Source organism: Chiloscyllium punctatum, chromosome 9 (assembly GCF_047496795.1).
Source record: "Chiloscyllium punctatum isolate Juve2018m chromosome 9, sChiPun1.3, whole genome shotgun sequence".
NCBI classification, from domain to species: Eukaryota; Metazoa; Chordata; class Chondrichthyes; order Orectolobiformes; family Hemiscylliidae; genus Chiloscyllium; species Chiloscyllium punctatum.
Window position 1 is genome coordinate 32957490 of NC_092747.1, and position 19192 is coordinate 32976681.

The 19192-nt window shown below is 39.2% G+C and overlaps 2 protein-coding genes across 3 annotated transcripts in view; one reads left to right on the top strand and one right to left on the bottom strand.

Annotated features, from left to right (window-relative positions):
* Positions 1 to 3830, bottom strand: part of ccna1 (cyclin A1) — a 138849-nt gene extending 135019 nt beyond the window's left edge. Inside the window, exon 1 of the mRNA XM_072577205.1 lies at positions 3752 to 3830. The gene's annotated coding sequence lies outside the window, so the exon portion shown is untranslated. The remainder of the gene's footprint in view (positions 1 to 3751) is intronic.
* ccdc169 (coiled-coil domain containing 169) overlaps positions 1 to 19192 on the top strand; it is a 71786-nt gene that overhangs the window by 14367 nt on the left and 38227 nt on the right. For both annotated transcript variants that reach the window (XM_072577206.1, XM_072577207.1), the window contains 3 exons: positions 2071 to 2153; positions 2937 to 3047; positions 4051 to 4091. In XM_072577206.1, coding sequence (XP_072433307.1) covers positions 2071 to 2153; positions 2937 to 3047; positions 4051 to 4091 — 235 coding nt within the window. The remainder of the gene's footprint in view (positions 1 to 2070; positions 2154 to 2936; positions 3048 to 4050; positions 4092 to 19192) is intronic.

The window sequence follows — 19192 nt, forward strand, 5'->3', positions numbered from 1 at the left end:
TTACCGGCTCTGCGGGCCCCCAAGGTCCATGTAAGGCAGTGACTTCCAAAACCGGGTGTCAATGCTGCAACCGGAATGGCCATGCGAACAAATCACCAGAGTGGCTGTGGGATACAACTTAGCGAGAACATTGCAAGTCATCTGTGATCATTGATACCACATCTTAGAAGTCTGTGTCAGGTAATCTGGAAGTTGCCATAATGCCTATACTTCTGAGATCTCTGCAATTCCTGCTTCATTTCATAGTCACTATTTTAAAACAAAAGTTTTAATTCCAGATTCACTTAATCAATTGAATTTAAATTCTGCAGCTGTCACGTCTGGATCATTTGACTGGACCTCTACCTGTCCAGGGCGTTGTAGTGGTTCAGTGGTTAGCACTGCTGCCTCACAGCAGCAGGGACCAGGGTTTGATTCCATCCTTGGGCAACTATCTGTATGGAATTTGCACATTCTCCCTGTGTGTGTAGGTTTCTCCACGTGCTCCGGTTTCCCATACTGTCCAAGGATGTGCAGGGCAGGTGGTTTAGCCATGGAAAATGCAGGGTTACAGGGATAGGGTAGGTGGGTGGGTCTGGGTGGGATGTTCTTCAGAGCATCAGTGTGATTCGATATGCTTAACAGTCCGCTTCTACACTGTAGGGATTAGATGATAACCCGAACCAGCTATAACAATTCAAAACAGGTGTCACACGAATTGTCCTGATGTAACTGTAAAATATTGCTATTTTCTCTGTGGCTAATACTAGCCTCAAAGACATCAAAAGATTATATTGCAATGGTGGTGTTAAAGAAAATTAGTTTTACTTATCATTGACTCGGCATTTGCAGTACTACTTTATAGTTAATGTCCAATCTGACTCATTAAGCATGGTTAGACTGCCTAGGGAAATATGGTTGGGATACGGACAACAAAAAAATCTTGACTGTTGGTTCAAGCAAAAACTGCTACACCAATGCTGCTGTTGTAGTTTCAGGCAGCCTAAGAACTGGGATATAGTTAGAAGAGCTTCCTAAGTATTAATGTTAGAATCAACGGATATGAAGTGATAGTTTTACGCCACTGTGTAGGCCTGGTTGTTTTGCAGATTTCCTGAGCAGAAGTGGTCACCGTGTATTCCTTATAACTTGTGTTGGAATATTTTTATGTAAAAGGCATGGTAGAATTCAAACTCTATTGAAACTCGCTTTCAACAGAATTTCTCATTTTAAAATTAATTCTACCTATTAATGGTCACTCCTTTATGTTGCAAGAAGCAATGAGATGGAGCAGTAATGAACTGAAAGTTAAGACTTTCAACAGGATTATTGAGTGTGAGGTTAAGTTGAAGAATTCAGGCAGCTTGTTTTTGAGTTGATAGCATACAGTGTCTCAGTAACATTAACAACATAACAAGACATCAATTGTTCTTGTTCTGCTACATTTCAGTTGTTGTTCTTGTTTTTGTTACTTCTGTAACTTCTCAAAAAAAATGATATTTTGAGGTAGCAGAAATTTGTGCGCCTTCGCGTAAGGATCACAGTCCTTCTTTAACAGATAATATTGAATATTTCCACAGCAGATATTGCTTTAAATTGAAATTGTAACCCCTTTTTAATCCAATTAGACTGCCCTCCCGTGTATATTTCCTCTAGCTTTAGAAGATCACCATTTACTTTCCCTTACCACAGGTTGGAGATTCGGTTCTGAAGAATTTTCAGTTTTGTACTGTTACTTCATGGAATACCAGAATTAAACTGGGATAGCAAAATGTATTCATGTGGAAGACTTTATTCACTCAGTTCAATTCCAGGTTATGGAAATGGAAAAACTGTCGCATTGTATTATAACTACACATGAAGCATTTTAGTAACTACTATAAGGATGTGTAACAGTATCATAAGGATGTCGAAAAACAGTTCTTCTAGTGGTGTTAATATTAATCCCTTTTAAGTGCGTGGAAACCACAGTGATTTTTATCTCATGACTGTATCCAAATTTTAGAAGCTCATCTCAAGCACTAGGGATCTGCTTTGGTTTTACTATAATTTTATATGATTTTAGTGTATTACCTTTTATTTCTTAAACAGGGACATGCTTGACTTTTCTGCTACTGATTTGCGAAACACAGTGTCTCAACTGGAAGAGCGATTAGACAGTATTGAAGACGAAGGTATGTAATAGAGTCATGGAGATGTACAGCACGGAAACAGACCCTTCAGTTCAACTTGTCCATGCCGATCAGGTATCCTAACCTAATCTAGTCCCATTTGCCAGCACTTGGCCCATATCCCTCGAAACCCTTCCTATTTATATACCCATCCAGATACCTTTTAACTGTTGTAATTGTACCAGCCTGCACCACTTCCTCTGGCAGCTCGTTCCATATGCGGACTACCCTCTGCGTGAAAAAATTGCCCCTTATATCCCTTTTATATTTTTTCCATTCTCACCCTAAACCTATACCCTCTAGTTCTGGACTCCCCCACCCCAGGGAAATGACCTTGTCTGTTTATCCTATCTATGCCCCTCATGATTTTATAAACCTCTATAAGGTCACCCCTCAGCCTCTGACGCTCCAGGGAAAACAGCTCCAGCCTATTCAACCTCTCCCTATAGCTCAAATCCTCCAACCCTGGCACCATCCTTGTAAGTCTTTTCTGAACCCTTTCAAGTTTCACAACATCCTTCCGACAGGAAGGAGACCAGAATTGCACGCAATGCTCCAACAGTGGCCTAACCAATGTCCTGTACAGCCACGACATGACCTCCCAACTCCTGAACTCAATACTCTGACAAATAAAGGAAAGCATAGAAGAAAAGTTTTAATCATGCAGAATTCTTTACTTCAGGCATAAACACTTTATTTAAAATTTAGAAATAACTTTATGAACACAATACAGCATGAAAATGTAATAAGAGCTATTTTTAAAGTTCTGTTTCCATCCTTCTTTAGGAAATGAATGGAAGACTCGATATGAAACACAACAGGAGCTGAATTTACAACTAGAGAGACAAATTAGAATGTTGGAAGAGAAAAAGGAGTACATTCGTGGCAATCCGACAGGTAAATACTTACACAATACTAATACCTAAATTTCTTTTGTAAAATGCTGTTTATTTTCTGTACATAATATCAAATAGCTTTGGATCAATTGAGTTTAACAAAATGAACATTGGTGAAGGTTGTAGTAAAATCCATTATATCAAAAGGAAACTAGAATTTACAGAGGAACCTCGATTACCTGAATGAGATGGGCAGGCACTATTTTGTTTGGATAATCGATTATTCAGATAATCAATTTTACCTTAAACAAGGGAAGCCATACTGGTCTAACACTGTGCTCTACTGGAGAATTTGTTTAAGTCTATAATTTTAATGAGTCTACCATTTAAACAAACTAATCCTTGCAGTCTGCAAATTACAGGTTAAAATGAGAAGGACTTACCATCACATAAATACTGTATATCAAATCCCAGCATTAAATAAGGTCCCAAACAGCTTCTACGATTGCAAGAGCATGTCAGTTTCCAGGAACTCAGTTTTGCAAGCACCACCTTGCGCATGCATTTACATTCTCTGCTATCTTTTTAAATGAATGGCCTGGTAAAGTGACAGGAATACTGTAAAACAATTACTTTTGCAAAGGGCTGTGTAACAAACCTTACTTAAAAAGTATCCAGTTGCTGATGCTTGAGCTGTTTGTGTTTCTTTGTTTTTTTCCAGTGTTTTCACATGTTCTTCAGTATAGGTAAATCGAATACACTTACCTCTTTGATATAACATTTTTGTGGAACCTTGAAATCTTCTTTGGATAATCCAAAATTTGTATAATCGATATTTGGATAATCGAGGTTCCTCTGTGAATTAAAGTTTCAAAAATAAAGAAATAAATAAATGCTGTGGGTTGTTTATACAAGTAGAGTAAACATCAGTTGATCATTTTATCACTGAATTATTTTGCTTTAAATTATTTTAGAGTTCTGTTTTGTTTATCTTCTTTCAAAGCCCAGATAAAAATACAAGTGAAGTAATTCCTGAGACATGCTTGTTTTCACTCTATTTATAGACAGATTGTCTTCGGTACGTTCATATGAGGAGATGCCAGTGGTGAGTAAAATGACGTTTTTGACTTTGGTCAGTCTTCACATCATTGTGTAAGCAGCTTATTCAGTTCTGGACCTCTGATGTTAATAAGCAACCCCCTGCCTCCCAAAGTTTGTCCCCACCAAATAGAAGGCACACATCTGGAATATAGAATAGACTAGAATACTTGCAACATGCCTGGATGAGTGCAATATATAAGTCACAAAAAAAAACTCAGTGCTTTCCAGGACGTTTAGGCCCATTTGATTAGCACCTCATCCACTACCTTCAACACTTCTCCTTGGCAGTCTGTGATTGCAGTGGGTGACATCAACAAGATGCATTGCAGTATCTTGCTCAGGTTGTTTAGACAACATTGCCACCTGTAAGTTCTTTCTAAAGTCACATGCCATCCTCAATTTGAAGTACATTTTCATTTCTTCACTGTTGACAGATCAGAATTCTGGAATTTCTTCCTCAATGTCAATGTGGATGCACAAAACTAGACAGAGCTCAGTAGTTCAAGAGGGTAATTACCTTCCAAAGGGCTGTTAAATGTGGCCAATAAATGCTAGCCTTGATAGTAATGTCCACATCCCATGGATTAATGAATTAAAAAAAGAACAATATCTTCATTATTTTTAGAAACATAGAAAATAGGAGCAGGAGTAGGCACTCAGCGCATAGATCCCCTTCTGTCATTCAACATGAACATGATTGTTCCTGTATCTCAATGCCATACTCACGTGTTCTCTCTCCACATTCATGATACAATCTAGCTTCTAGAAATCTATTTATTTCTTAAATATATTCAGTGACTTCACCTCAACAGCCTTCTGTGGTAGAAAATTCTACAGGGTCAGCAACTTCTGAATGATGTATCTTCTCTTCATCTCAGTCCAGAACGGCCTAGTGCATATCCTGAAACCGTAACCTCTTGTTCTGAACCCATGATACCCGGAGCAGAAGTAGGTCATTCGATCCATTGAGTCTGCACCACTATTCAATAAGATTATGAGGCTGATCTGATAATCTTTAACTCGACTTTCCTAAATTTTGTCCAGAACCATTGAATTTCTTACTGATTAATAATCTGAATGTCTCTGCCATATATATACTTAATAACACAGCTTAGACAGCCATTTGAGGTAAAGAGTTCCATATATTCTCCTACCTTCAAAAAGACAAAAAAAACCCTCCTCATCTCTGTCAATTAGTGACCCTTTACTCTTAAGATTATGCCCTTTGGACCCAGATTCTGTCAAGAGGTGAAACAATCTGTCTGTATTTACCCTGTCAATCCCCCTAAGAATGTTTTAATAAGGTCATCTCTCATTCTTATAAACTTCATTGAGTGCAGGCCCAACCTACTCAACATCTCCCCATAAGAAATCCTTTCATATGTAGAATCAACCTATTGAACATTTCCTTGATTGCCTCTAGTGCCAGAATAAATTTTCTTCATCAAGGGGACCAAAAATTGTTCACAGTATTTCAGTTGTGGTCTGACTAATGCATTGTATAATTTTATCAAGACCTCTGCATTTTTACAACCCCATTTTATTCAAAATAAAAGCCAACATCTGTTTTACCTATCCTATTACCTGGTGAACTTGGATGCAAGTATTTTGTGATTCATGCACAAGTACACAATTCACATCTGAACTCCTTGTGACATTTGAATTAGGATCAGGTCAAATGCCTTAATATTTCCTTATGGACGCAATGTCATATTTTGTTTTCTAATGCTATTGGGAAGTGCCATGAGATGCTCTATTACATTAAAACTGTTGGAGAAGTGAAAATTATTAAAGTTATTGAAATAAGGTACAAGAGTAAAAATAAATAAGAAAAGTTTCCTTTCTGGTAACTGTAGAATTCTATCTCAGAACTATGCACTTGCTATGGCCATGTGCACAATTGCTCAAGTTTTCCCAACAGTTAAATGAACAGTGGTATGTCACTAAATACCTCCATGATTTCTATGTTTCTGCCCACCTACCAACCCTGTTAATTACTGCCAGTAGAAAAGTGGAAGTAGCAGTCCATTAAGGTGGTGCCACACAGGCGGGAAGAGATCTGCAAGATCATGCGAAATGAGATTCTGCAATTCAAGGATTTGTTTTCTCCAAATAGATATGACAGTTTCTGAGAATTTAAAGCTCTTGTAAGAAACTTTCTGAAAATTTAATGGGCTTCTTGTAGTGAATAATAGATCTTCTGCCTCTTGGGATTCCACTGTTCCCATCATTTGATGATGATAAGGACACAGATGATGCTGGGAGAGAGCAGCCTGATGCTCACAAGCATCACTGAATGTCTGAGCATCCAAAAATGGTGCATACTGAGTTCAGATAATTTTCTTACAAACAAAGACAGTGATACTTCATGACGGAAGTATGCCAGTTGTTAGAACCTGAATTTCAGCTGCCTTGCAATGAAACATTACATGTACCATCTCTAACCCAGCCTGTCTCATCTTATGAACATACTGTATTCCTTTGACTTATCAAGCTGCCCCTTAAAAGTGTCTATGCTATTTGTCTCAACCATTTTACATGGCAGCAAGCTCCAAATTCTCACCACTCCATGAGTGAATGATTATATAAGTAATCTTTGGTTTTGCTAGTCACTGTCAAATATCTGTTCACACCTGAACCCTATATTTGCATAACGATCAAACAGCTTTCAAGTTTTCTTCTGTCAAGAACAGAGAGTAGACTCTTGGAACATAGGAATAAGAGTTGGCCACACCACCCATCAAGCTTGCTGTATCATTAATAAGATCATGACTGATCTTTGGCTTATTTCTGTATGCCTGCCTTGGACCCATGTCCCTCGATGCTCTTTCTTAATAAACATTTATCCCTCTCCGATTTAAATTTAACAATTGAGTTAGAATTGACCACTATTTGAGGAAGGGAGTTCTAAATCTCCACTACTCTCTGCATAAATAAGTGTTTTCTAACATCTCTCCTGAATGGCCTGACCCTAATTCTTAGACTGTGTCCCTGGTTCTAGAATCTGCAACCAGTGGAAATAGTTCATCATCGTCTACCCTGTCTTTCGCTGTTAATATCCTGAAAACCTCAATTAAGTCACCTTTTAAGTAACTAAAATCTAGAGGATAAAGGCCTAATTTTCTAAACTCCCCTTATAATTTAACAGCTGAAGTTCGGGTATCATCCTTGTGAACTTGCTTTGAAGTCCCTCCAGAGCTAAAACATCCTACATAAGGTGTGGTGCCCAGATCTGCTTATAGTATTCTAAGTGAGTTTTAACTAGGGGTTTGCATAAATGAGGCATAACGTCTGTATCCTTATACTCCAATTATTTACGTATGACGGTCAGTATTCCATTTGCCTTCTTGACTATCTTCTGCACCTGTTCATGGCATTTTAAAGTGCTATGCTCCTGTACACTCAAACTTCTTTGGACATCCGTTGTATTTAACTCTGTGCCCTCTTAAAAACTATGCGTCGTTCTGCTATAACGCGTGTTTTGTCACTGCAAATTGGTTATAACACGATTGATGAATTGTGGATGTTGTTTGGATAATGCAAACTTTCTACTCTATGGGTTTAGCGATTTTCTAAAGCGATTTTCTACAGTGTGACTTTCTATAGTAGTTTTTCCATAGTGCGATTTTCTATAGCATGAGGTTGCAGAGGAACACAACTATCGCATTATGGCAGAACGATCTGTACCCCTGATCAATCCTTTTTCAGTCCGTGGGGGGAAGGAAATGAAATACGGTTTTAAAAATGTAACCTTGCTAGTAATTATGATCTCATTGATAATTATAGAATTCTTCGGGTATAAAAGTTCTAGGCAAATAAACTGCGTCATCCAACACAGTGAGATTAGGGTTAACCATATTTTTTCTTCATTCCTAGTGTTATTTTAGAATCTGCCGTGTGAGATTTTTTGTGTATCTGAGTCACTTTTATGTGAGGACAGCTGGTGATCCAGAATTACCATTTCATGAGAAAATAATTAGACACAATTTCCATATCAATCTTTCCTGCAGACCTATGCGTGGGTGTGAAAGCATCCTTTGGCAGCAAGTGTGCTAACCATGCAGAGTTACTATTAACTCCTGACATAATTTTCTGTGTTCTTGAATGGTATTTCCTGTCAACCGGAAGATGTGCTGCAAAAACATCTGAGCTAATTTTCTCCTGTTCCCTCCCTCCTGAAGACATTGCCTCTTGTGATAGTACGGTCCCACTTGTGATAGTCTGTACTCAAGGGATTACACATTTGGAGAAACAAAAAAAAATGGATTGAGAATGGTGAAGAGAGGACATTACAAAAATCTTTGTTATATCTTTGCTTGGCTCTGCATGCATGCACTTTTATGTATATTCTATTAAATGCAAACTCTACTGGACAGCTTGGATGATTTGAAATGAGACTCCTAATCTAAAGATCCTTAGGACAATTATCATGATATATTGTTCCAGATAAAGTCATTATCCTCGGGAGAGAAAAGATGAAATTTTCCGAACTTAATGTGGTTAGTAACATCCTATTTTACTAGGCTTCTTCTCTGTGTCTTCCTTTTCATGGAGTCATTGACTTCTCAGTTAAGTGCTGTCTCTCAGGTGCTAACACATTGCCCAAAGGGTAGTAATTCAATTTGAGCCAAGCTGGTACAAATCTCAAATGATATTTTCTATAACCTTTTAAATCAGACAATGTTGATAGAATCTTCTCAACTTAGCTGATTCTTGGATATAAGGACCATAGGCAGATCCTGACATTGATAGCTGTCAGGTTTCATAGGCTGTATCTGAGAGCTCCATACTTCAGGTTGGGGTGAACTAAAGATGCTCTCATTTGCCCTGTCTCCAGGTTTCTGAAGGACTTTGGCCTCAGTGTGCAGCCTGTTCACTTCGGGAAGGTTCTACTCATGTGCCCCCTCAAATGGCCATTTAATTAATCTCAATGATCCATCAGCTGCTGCCATTTGGAACTGGTGTACAGAACAACCTCAGTTATCAAAACATCAATTATCTGAACATAGGATTATCTGAACAAAATCTAAACATCCGGTATGGCTTCCTTTGTTTACAATTAGATCAGTTATCTGAACAATCAGTTATCTGAACAAAATACTCCCTGTCTGTCTTGTTCAGATATTCGAGATTGTTCTGTATCTGACAAGATGGGTGATTTGTCAATTCAGCAGTCATTGGTGGCTGATGTGGACATCTACATGGTCCCTTGCTCAAACGATGTCATAGTCGAGTCAGGAACCATGGATATGAACTTTTGTGCTTATTTCACTGGTGGACCAGAATCTTGGTAATGATAAGTAGTATGCTGTGGATATTTTGTCAAAAGGAGCACTCAATTTGAGTTAGCTGTCCCTTGTTCAGCACAGCTTTCTACAGATTCATGTCCTTCCTGACTCTGTCATTAAATATCTGATGAGTATCAACCTTCATCAGTTCAGACTTGCATAACATATTGTTCAACATCAGTGGAGAATCCCTGTGTTGCCTCAAGGAATGTCGGCTTTGAACAATGAAGTAACTGCAGAAGAATCTCTCTGCTGTCTGCCATTAAGACGATCATTACAAGGATCCTCCTCAACTGGCTCCTGCCAGTGGCTAAAACATTTGTCTCAGAGTCACAGTCTGGGTTTTTCTGAATGAGAAGCACCATTGACATGATCTTCAATGCACAATAAAGTCATCAAGAATGCAAAGAAAAACACCTGACATTGCCCATGGCCTTTCTCAGCTTTACAAAAGCCTTTCATTCCGTCAACCATGAAGCCTTATTGAGTATCCTCCTCAAATTCAGCTGCCCTCACAAATTTGTTGACATTCTCTGTCCAATCTACAGAAATATGAAAGCCTTAACACTTACCAATGGAACCATCACAGACCTTATATCCTTGAACACTGGGGTCAAGCAAAGCTGTGCTATTGCATCAACCATCTCTTCCTGTCTGTAACGCTGAATCACAGTACCAGCAAATTAAATCACAGCTATAGAGATAACCTTTGCCACCTTCAATCCAAAACCAAAATCTCACAACTCCAGTCATTGAATTCCAAAGTGTAGATAACAGGAGTGCATGTGCTCGCTCAAAAACTGAGTTTCAGGTCACTGCCAACTCCTCAGAAGCAAATGAGAAAATCAGCCTTTCATTAAACACATGGTAAACACTTCCAGCCAGCTTCCATAGCATGACATCTCCCCCATCAACTAAGATCAATTGCAAACTTCTGGAAAATGTGGACAGCTTCTATATATTGGAAGCATCCTCTTGACAATGGCAAATATAGACCACAAGATTCATAATCACCCAATGTGCTAACTGAGCTTTCAGTTGACTAGGAAAAGAACTTTTGAGGTTCAGGATCTCAAACCTGAAACTAAGGACATAGTTCAATGGGCAGCAGTGATCCCTACACGCCCGTAAGCTATGGAGACCCAGACAATCTACAACAGGCACCTCAAGCCTGGTGAAGTTCTAGCAGCAATGTCTTTGCAAAATCCTCCAAGTCCTGTGGCAAGAATGGCTGTCCAATAACAGCATTCCCTCCCAGGCCAATGTGCATGGCATCAAGCTGCTAATCACTTAAAGCCATCTCCACTGGGTAAGATATGTAATTTGTATGTCTGATACCAGACTCGCAAAGCAACTGCTCTACCCGGAATATAATCATGACAGGAAATGCTTTTGGGCCTTTCTGAAGTAATCTCTGAAGGGGTCCAACATCCTCACTGACTCATGTGAGGTTTGTGAACTTTGAAAATGGAGAAGGTTCATTTGGCAAGGCATCAAACACATCAAGAAACTTCATCAGGAAGACATACGTTGAAGTTGAAGTATCGGAGAGAATGTACAAACCTCCCAAGAACTCAACTAGCTGATCCTCCAATCTGTACCTGCCCTGTATATGCCTGAGTTTTCAATTCTGAGGTACTTCTTAGGTAGTAAAAGACATCACAAATTTCAAAACACAAACTGTAACTGGAGGTATACCACATCTACAGAGTGTACAGGCTGTCAGCTTATGTGGAAGGCTTTTATTACTAAACATACAAGGGTGATGAGGCTATTATTATGAATAGTATAATTACAGGGCATTAATTAAAATATCAATTAAATTAAAATATGAATTTGTAATAATACTACCTTGACACATGGCACTTGTTACAACAACTGACAGTGTTGCATTTGTAAGGAACATGCTGCTTGAATGGACATACAAAGTCTGGAACACTTTCAGAGAGTCCTGACCTAGTTTGTGGGAGAACAAAGATTATGGATTTGAACATGGAAAATCTATGACAACTTGCTGCAGGAGCAACTTTTGTCCTCTCTTTTTCTCTGAAACCCCTCTTATTACAGTTTGTGAGTTAGAAAGCCAGTGGAGGACTACTTCATCACTGGTGAAGGATTCCTGAAAAAAAACTTTGAAATCAACACCACTGTCTACAAAAAAAATTAATTCAGTCACCCAGGAAGACACCCAGTACAAACTAGCTTCTGTGAAAAGTGACTTTGTCTTCGGACCAATGTTTGGAACTATCTGCAAATAGTTCTTTTTCTGAATTTGATTGTTAGCTTGCCGAAGTACTTTTGAGATAAAACTCTGCAGAGTGTTTAGATTTTTCTCCCCCAGATTTGGAGAGTGTGTGTGTGTGTGTTTTGAAGAAAGGGCGGCATGGTGGCTCAGTGGTTAGCCCTGTCCTGGGTTCGATTCCTGCCTGTCTATGTGGAGTTTGCACATTCTCCCTGCGTCTGCATGGGTTTCCTCCGGGTGCTCTGGTTTCCTCCCACAATCCAAAGATGTGCAGGTCAAGTGAATTGGCCATGTTAAATCTCCCACAGTGTTAGGTGTGTTAGTCAGAGGTAAATATCGGGTAGAGGAAGGGGTTTGGGTGGGTTTCTCTTCGGAGGGGCAGTGTGGACTTGTTGGGCCGAAGGGCCTGTTTCCACACTGTAGAGAATCTAATCAGAATCTAAAAGTTAGTTTATGCATTTGCAGTTTAAACCTTTTGTTAATTATCTTTACATATTTCCTTGAGTAAGTTTTGTTTATAATGAAAGAGTTATTTATTTGGTACTGTACTTAAAGAACTTGACTGACTTGTTTCTGATTTATATATAATCTGACTTTATAATTAGCAATATCACTTCTCTTTTTAAAATTAAACTTTGTTGTGACCAGTTGAAGAATATTAGTATGAGTTATGCAGGATGGAGTAACTTCACCAACACATTCCACCCTGACCTTAAATTTACCTGGACCATCTCTGACACCTCTCTCCCCTTCCTGGACTTCTCCATCTCCATTAATGACGACCGACTTGACACTGACATTTTTTACAAACCCACCGACTCCCACAGCTACCTGGATTACACCTCTTCCCACCCTACCTCTTGCAAAAATGCCATCCCGTATTCCCAGTTCCTCTGCCTCCACCGGATCTGCTCCCAGGAGGACCAGTTCCACCACAGAACACACCAGATGTCCTCCTTCTTTAGAGACTGCAATTTCCCTTTCCTCATGGTTAAAGATGCCCTCCAACGCATCTCGTCTACATCCCGCACCTCCGCCCTCAGACCCCACCCCTCCAACCGTAACAAGGACAGAACGCCCCTGGTGCTCACCTTCCACCCTACCAACCTTCGCATAAACCAAATCATCTGCCGACATTTCCGCCACCTCCAAACAGACCCCACTACCAGGGATATATTTCCCTCCTCACCCCTTTCCGCCTTCCGCAAAGACCGTTCCCTCCGTGACTACCTGGTCAGGTCCACACCCCCCTACAACCCACCCTCCCATTCTGGCACTTTCCTCTGCCACCGCAGGAACTCTAAAACCTGCACCCACACCTCCTCCCTCACCTCTATCCAAGGCCCTAAAGGAGCCTTCCACATCCATCAAAGTTTTACTTGCACATCCACTAATATCATTTATTGTATCCGTTGCTCCCGATGTGGTCTCCTCTACATTGGGGAGACTGGGCGCCTCCTAGCAGAGCGCTTTAGGGAACATCTCCGGGACACCCGCACCAATCAACCACACCGCCCTGTGGCCCAACATTTCAACCCCCCCCTCCCACTCTGCTGAGGACATGGAGGTCCTGGGCCTCCTTCACCGCCGCTCCCTTACCACCAGACGCCTGGAGGAAGAACGCCTCATCTTCCGCCTCGAAACACTTCAACCCCAGGGCATCAATGTGGACTTCAACAGTTTCCTCATTTCCCCTGCCCCCCCCTCACCCTAGTTCTAAACTTCCAGCTCAGTAACTGTCCCCATAACTTGTCCAGACTTGTCCTACCTGCCTATCTTCTTTTCCACCTATCCACTCCACCCTCTCCTCCTTGACCTATCACCTCCTCCACTCACCCATTGTACTCTATGCTACTTTCTCCTCACCCCCACCCTCCTCTAGCTTATCTCTCCATGCTTCAGGCTCACTGCCTTTATTCCTGATGAAGGGCTTTTGCCTGAAACGTCGATTTCAAAGCTACTTGGATGCTGCCTGAACTGCTGTGCTCTTCCAGCACTACTAATCCAGGATGGAGTAATTGGCAGTTCATTGAAACAAGGGGTGGTGGTTGGAGCTGTGTATGAATCTAGTCATTCATTTGTAAGGATATGACATTTGAGGATGCATTCACTGACATTAACATCTCATGAGGATCTTAAAATTACACTGCGTAGGTCCATTAGCAGGACAGCTGCCAATGATAGATGATGTACATCTCATGTTACTACCTTCCAATCAATGCTTGGATAGAGAACATCCTGGCCCATTATAGGTAGAGGCTATCTCCCCTCCTGTCTTCCTCCTCCAGCAAATACAAAGATCTGTCAGAGAACTTAGCAACACCCAGTGTGCAAATCTGCTCCATTTTCATTCCTCTCCTTCCCACTCTTTATTGTTTCTGCATCCAATTCCAATTCAGCCAATTTCAACTTTGTGTGCTGTTTGTTTTGCAACAAATTGTCCCGGATTAATCACAAATCATGAACCATGCCCTGGATGGTAATTATGGAGGACTCCCCTCATTGACTTCAATTCAAGAAAACCTATGAGATCTGGATTTTACCTTGCTTGGTATTCTGTCTATATATGAACATTCATGGGTTAAGGTACTGTAGATGGGTTAACAGTGTAATATAACTTACCATTGAAGGACTTGTGACAAATCTGTATTGCAGTTCATTTGCATGATCCTTTGCTGATACTAGAAATAGATTGCCTTGTTGTTTATGCTGCATGTGACTATCAAATATTTGAATTATTATCCAAAGTGGTTTCAGATAGATGACTACCACATTGCAGCTGAGTTTAGATCATCTTAGGCCAGATATATTATTAATGTTGTTCATTTGGCTACAAAAAGAAATAAGTGCTTTTCAGTCAGACAACTGAAGGTATATTGCCTTAAAGGCATAGCTATCAATCAAAGACACTGTGCATTGCATCAGTCCAGTTAATAATCTCTCCTTGTATAGCTGGAATTGTCTGTTCCTGCCTAATGCTAATGGTACAAAAGGTTCTTAAACTCAATTGATGGCATGTGCTGAGGACGTGTATCATGAGGTACACTAGTTTACAATGCTGCATATCAGTTATGGTGTAAGGTGTATGATTTTTATATGTAAATATTTAATACAATTTATTTTTAAATTTAGATATTTGAATTTTGAATGAGTGATGTAGAATTTCTTTTTCTGTCTAGCTAAAGGGGTCAATGTATTTCAGTAGCCATTGTGATTTCTTTTAAAATAACTTTAGAATCCAACTTTCAGACATAATGGGTTTTTGTATACATTAGGAGCGTTTGTGATAGAGCAAAATAAACAATTGTGCATCAGGATTTCTTAGAAATTTCTAAACTTTTTTTAAGCTTTGGGAAAATATACATAGATTGAAGGAAATTTTTTAAATTTTAGTTTGGATCAGTTCTGTCAAAGCTTTTGGGTAAAGACTGATGTGTAAAGCTGTTGTTCCTGAGAAGGAGAGAAGATTAAATTTGTTAACAGTAGATTACCTCTGAATATGGAGTTTGAAAATAGTGTCACATTAGAAGTAATTGGATAAAACCCAGAAGAGGTTATTTTAAACTGAGAACATTACAACTCAGAAGTATGAAAGCTTCAGGAAGAGGCTAAATTGGGAGTTGAAGTTATGGTTACATTAAATCTATTCACATGTTAGAGAAACTCATTTCTTTCTGGTTTCATACTGTACAAGGGTTTTTTGGTGATCTCTAAAGGAGTGTTTTGGATTAATAGGCTATATTTACGATGTGTTTAAAATCTCTAAATTTATATTATGTGGAAATAGTTTTCTTTCTTGGTTTACTCTATTTTATCATTTATTTTATGAAATTAACTTCCATTTTATTGTTAAATCCAAGATTGTAACATTGTGTTCTTATGTTTCCACTTAATTAAAACAAAAACAAAACAATGTTGGTCTATCAAGTCAAATTTCAGTATGGGATCTGGTTTGCATGATGTGATTTCAACTCCACTTTCTAATCCATTGAATAAGTTTACTAATTTGTATGCATTTTTTATTGTAACTACACAATATTGCCTAAATATATTTCATGTTGAACCGAGAGAAAATAGTATGAAATTGTCATTGTCAATATAATTAAACCTGAATCCTAAGAAGGTATGATGATCAATTATCACTCAGAAACTTAAACTTCCAATGTTATAAATTGATGACAGTGTAATTTCACTTCAGGAAACACTACAAATCAAAGGAGTGACCATGTCAATACACTTATTGTTGGTTTTCCTTCTCAAGGTGTTAAATAGTTTTATGCATTCTTTTTGCTTTTGTTTTGTATTTTAGTTAACGTTAAGACTTTCTGAATAAAATTCTTCTCAATTTCCCTGAGGACAGCTTTGAGTCAAAAAGAAAAGTATTTTTAACAGAGAGTGGAAAGAATGTGTAGAGTTGTGAATAGAATGTGAAGGAATGGCATTTGATCAATTACTCATTCAGTGAGCGAGACAGATACAATGGGCTGAATGACCTCCTTTTCTTATGATTCTGTGTCTCCTGTGAGTAATCTCTTAAAGCTCCACTGCTCATACCTACAAATAATTGGTTAGACCACATCACATCTGAAGAACTGGGCTTTGTTTTAGTTCTTCCACGTTGGTGAGTAATATTGGCCTTGGAGAGAATTCCATGGAGAACTGCACAAATAATTTCTAACATAAATTACCCTTAGTTACTCAGATAAGCGTGACAATTTGGGTTATTTTACTTTACATCAGTACAGACTTGGTAATGACCTGATAAAGTTTATAAAACAAGGAAGGATTAGATATTTCTCTATCTTTACTCTTCAATGAAATTAGGTAGCTGTAGGGCAACTACTCCAGATGTATATTGTAACATCTTTGAACAGGCTGATTAGAAATAATATCTTGCTGTAGGGGAGTGAAATGTGGCTTATCATAATGCTCCAGTCAGGATGGGTAGGTTTGATTGACCAGCAAAGCGTTCCCTGCTATGTCTGTGTTTGTTCAGCAGGTACATTATTGACCTTTATAGACACTGACATGCCTTTGAATTATTTGTGTGATGCAGTGTAGTAGTGCATGCTATCAAACATGTGATTTGAGTATGGTTTAGCATTGTATGATGTTCAAAATATATATTAATACATTCTATTAGGCTCTGCTCTGTCACAGTCCTGTAGCTAAATAAAATTGCGCCTCTGTAAGATACATGTTGTTCTTTCACTACCTGAAAATATGTAGATCTTGATGTTCTCATTACTTAGCAATGTGCTTGGACATGATGAGTGTGTGAAATTATTTTTTAATTACATTCAGAATCTGCTAAGATGATATGAAGAAACTCAGGCAGCTATTCCCTTTGCAGCTTTTGAGCAGAATCGATATCAGTGAAAATGCTGAGAAAAATTGCAACTGTGAATGAGTATGCCTTTATTGAGGTAAAAGGAATGCCAATATCGTGAGGGCAAAATGTATTTTATCTTGTTCTAAATAAAGTGCAATATTGTCTTTCAGATAGAACTTTCGTCCTTTCTTTGTTTCAGTTCATGGTGCTTCACATTGTGATTCTTTGTTGAATTGTCAATGTGATAAAGCTAAAGAAGGTTTTGCATGCTATTAGCATTTAAACTTAATGACTTATACTGCACACAGATTAAAAGAACATGTAATGCAGAAAACAACTGCTTTAATTTGGTCATGTCTATTCTTTAATAATTGGAATGTCATTGTGAATTACTCTATTTATGGCTGTGTTTAATTCAGTGTGAACTGTGGTAATCACACTAAAAGCAAGATTGCCAGAGAAAAAAATCATCCATAAACAGTAATTAGGCAGTAACATTACTGTGGACAGAATAATTCTTGTTTTCTAAGTTACTGGCCCATGTAAGTGTGCTCGTCTGATAAGGTTACATTATTAGCCCTGAAGACTAGATTGAAGGACTGGTGCATCTTTTCTGATTTATTTTAAATTCATTCTCGTTCCACCTTGTTACCATGATACAGGTCCTGCTGGGAGCTGAGTTGACATAACATTATAGGTCTTGCTATGAATAAGACAGCTAAAAATTCAAACGCTCCAAAATCAACAAAAAACCTGCTCCTTAAGATTTTTAATTCAATGGAATACAGCACATAAACAGGCCCTTCAGCCCAACAAGCCTGCGCCAATTCCTAATCTTTATTCAGACCCATTATTTATTGCCCAAATGCGGTTTCTATCCTTCTGTTCACCTCCTGTTCATTTGTCTATCAAGATACGCCTTAAACATTGCTAACTTGCCTGCTTCCAGCACCTCCACTGGCAGTGTGCTCTAGGCACCCACCACCCTCTGTGTGAAATATTGCCCCCATACTTCTCCCCTATACTTTTTCCCCTCTCACCTTCAACCTGAGACCTCTTGTAGTTGACCTTTTCACCCTGGAAAAAGGCTCTGATTTCACCTGACCTATGCCTCTTATATGTTTGTAGACCTCTATTAGGTTGCTCCTCAGCCTCCATTTTTCTGGTGAAAACAAGTGAGAGTTTATCCAACTTCTCCTCATAACTAAAGTCCTACAGACCAGGCAACATCCCGGTAAATCTTCTTTGCATCTTCTCCGAAGCATCCATGTCCTTAGATTAGATTAGATTACTTACAGTGTGGAAACAGGCCCTTCGGCCCAACAAGCCCACACCGCCCCGCCGAAGCGTAACCCACCCATACCCCTACATCTACATTTACCCCTTACCTAACACTATGGGCAATTTAGCATGGCCAATTCACCTGGCCTGCACATCTTTGGACTGTGGGAGGAAACCGGAGCACCCGGAGGAAACCCACGCAGACACGGGGAGAACGTGCAAACTCCACACAGTCAGTCGCCTGAGGCGGGAATTGAACCCGGGTCTCAGGCGCTGTGAGGCAGCAGTGCTAACCACTGTGCCACCGTGCCGCCCTTCTAGTCCTTCTAGTAATGGCGACCAGAACTACATGCAATATTCCAAATGTGGCTTAATTAAAATTTTATACAGTTGAAACATAAGTTGCCAGCATTTATATTCGATGCCCTGGCCGATGAAGGCAAGCGTGCTGTATGCCTTCTTGATCACCTTATCCATCTGTGTTTCCCCTTTCAGGGATCTGTGGACCTGCATATCCAAACCCTTCTGCATGTCAATGCTGCTCAGGGTTCTGCTATTTATTGTGTAATTCGCACCTGAATTTGATCTTCGAAAATGCATTACCTTGCAAATTTTCCAGATTAAACTCCATCTACCACTTCTCTGCCCAAATCTGCAATTTATGGATATTCCATTGAATCCTTTAACAATCCTCCTCACTATCAGCAACTCCGCTAATATTGGCGTCATCCACAAACTTACTAATCAGACCACCTAAATTTTCCTCCAGATCTATACATATGTAGCAAACAAAGATTCCAGCACTTTCATTGTTCGTTTTTCAAATCTAAATGAACATCTTTAACCGGTGACTCTCAGCTCACACAATGCTGCTAATACAGATAAAATTGTTCCAGTAACCATTCCATTATGCTCTCAATGTGCTGTTTCATTTGCTTTTAACATACTTAATCAAGGTATGT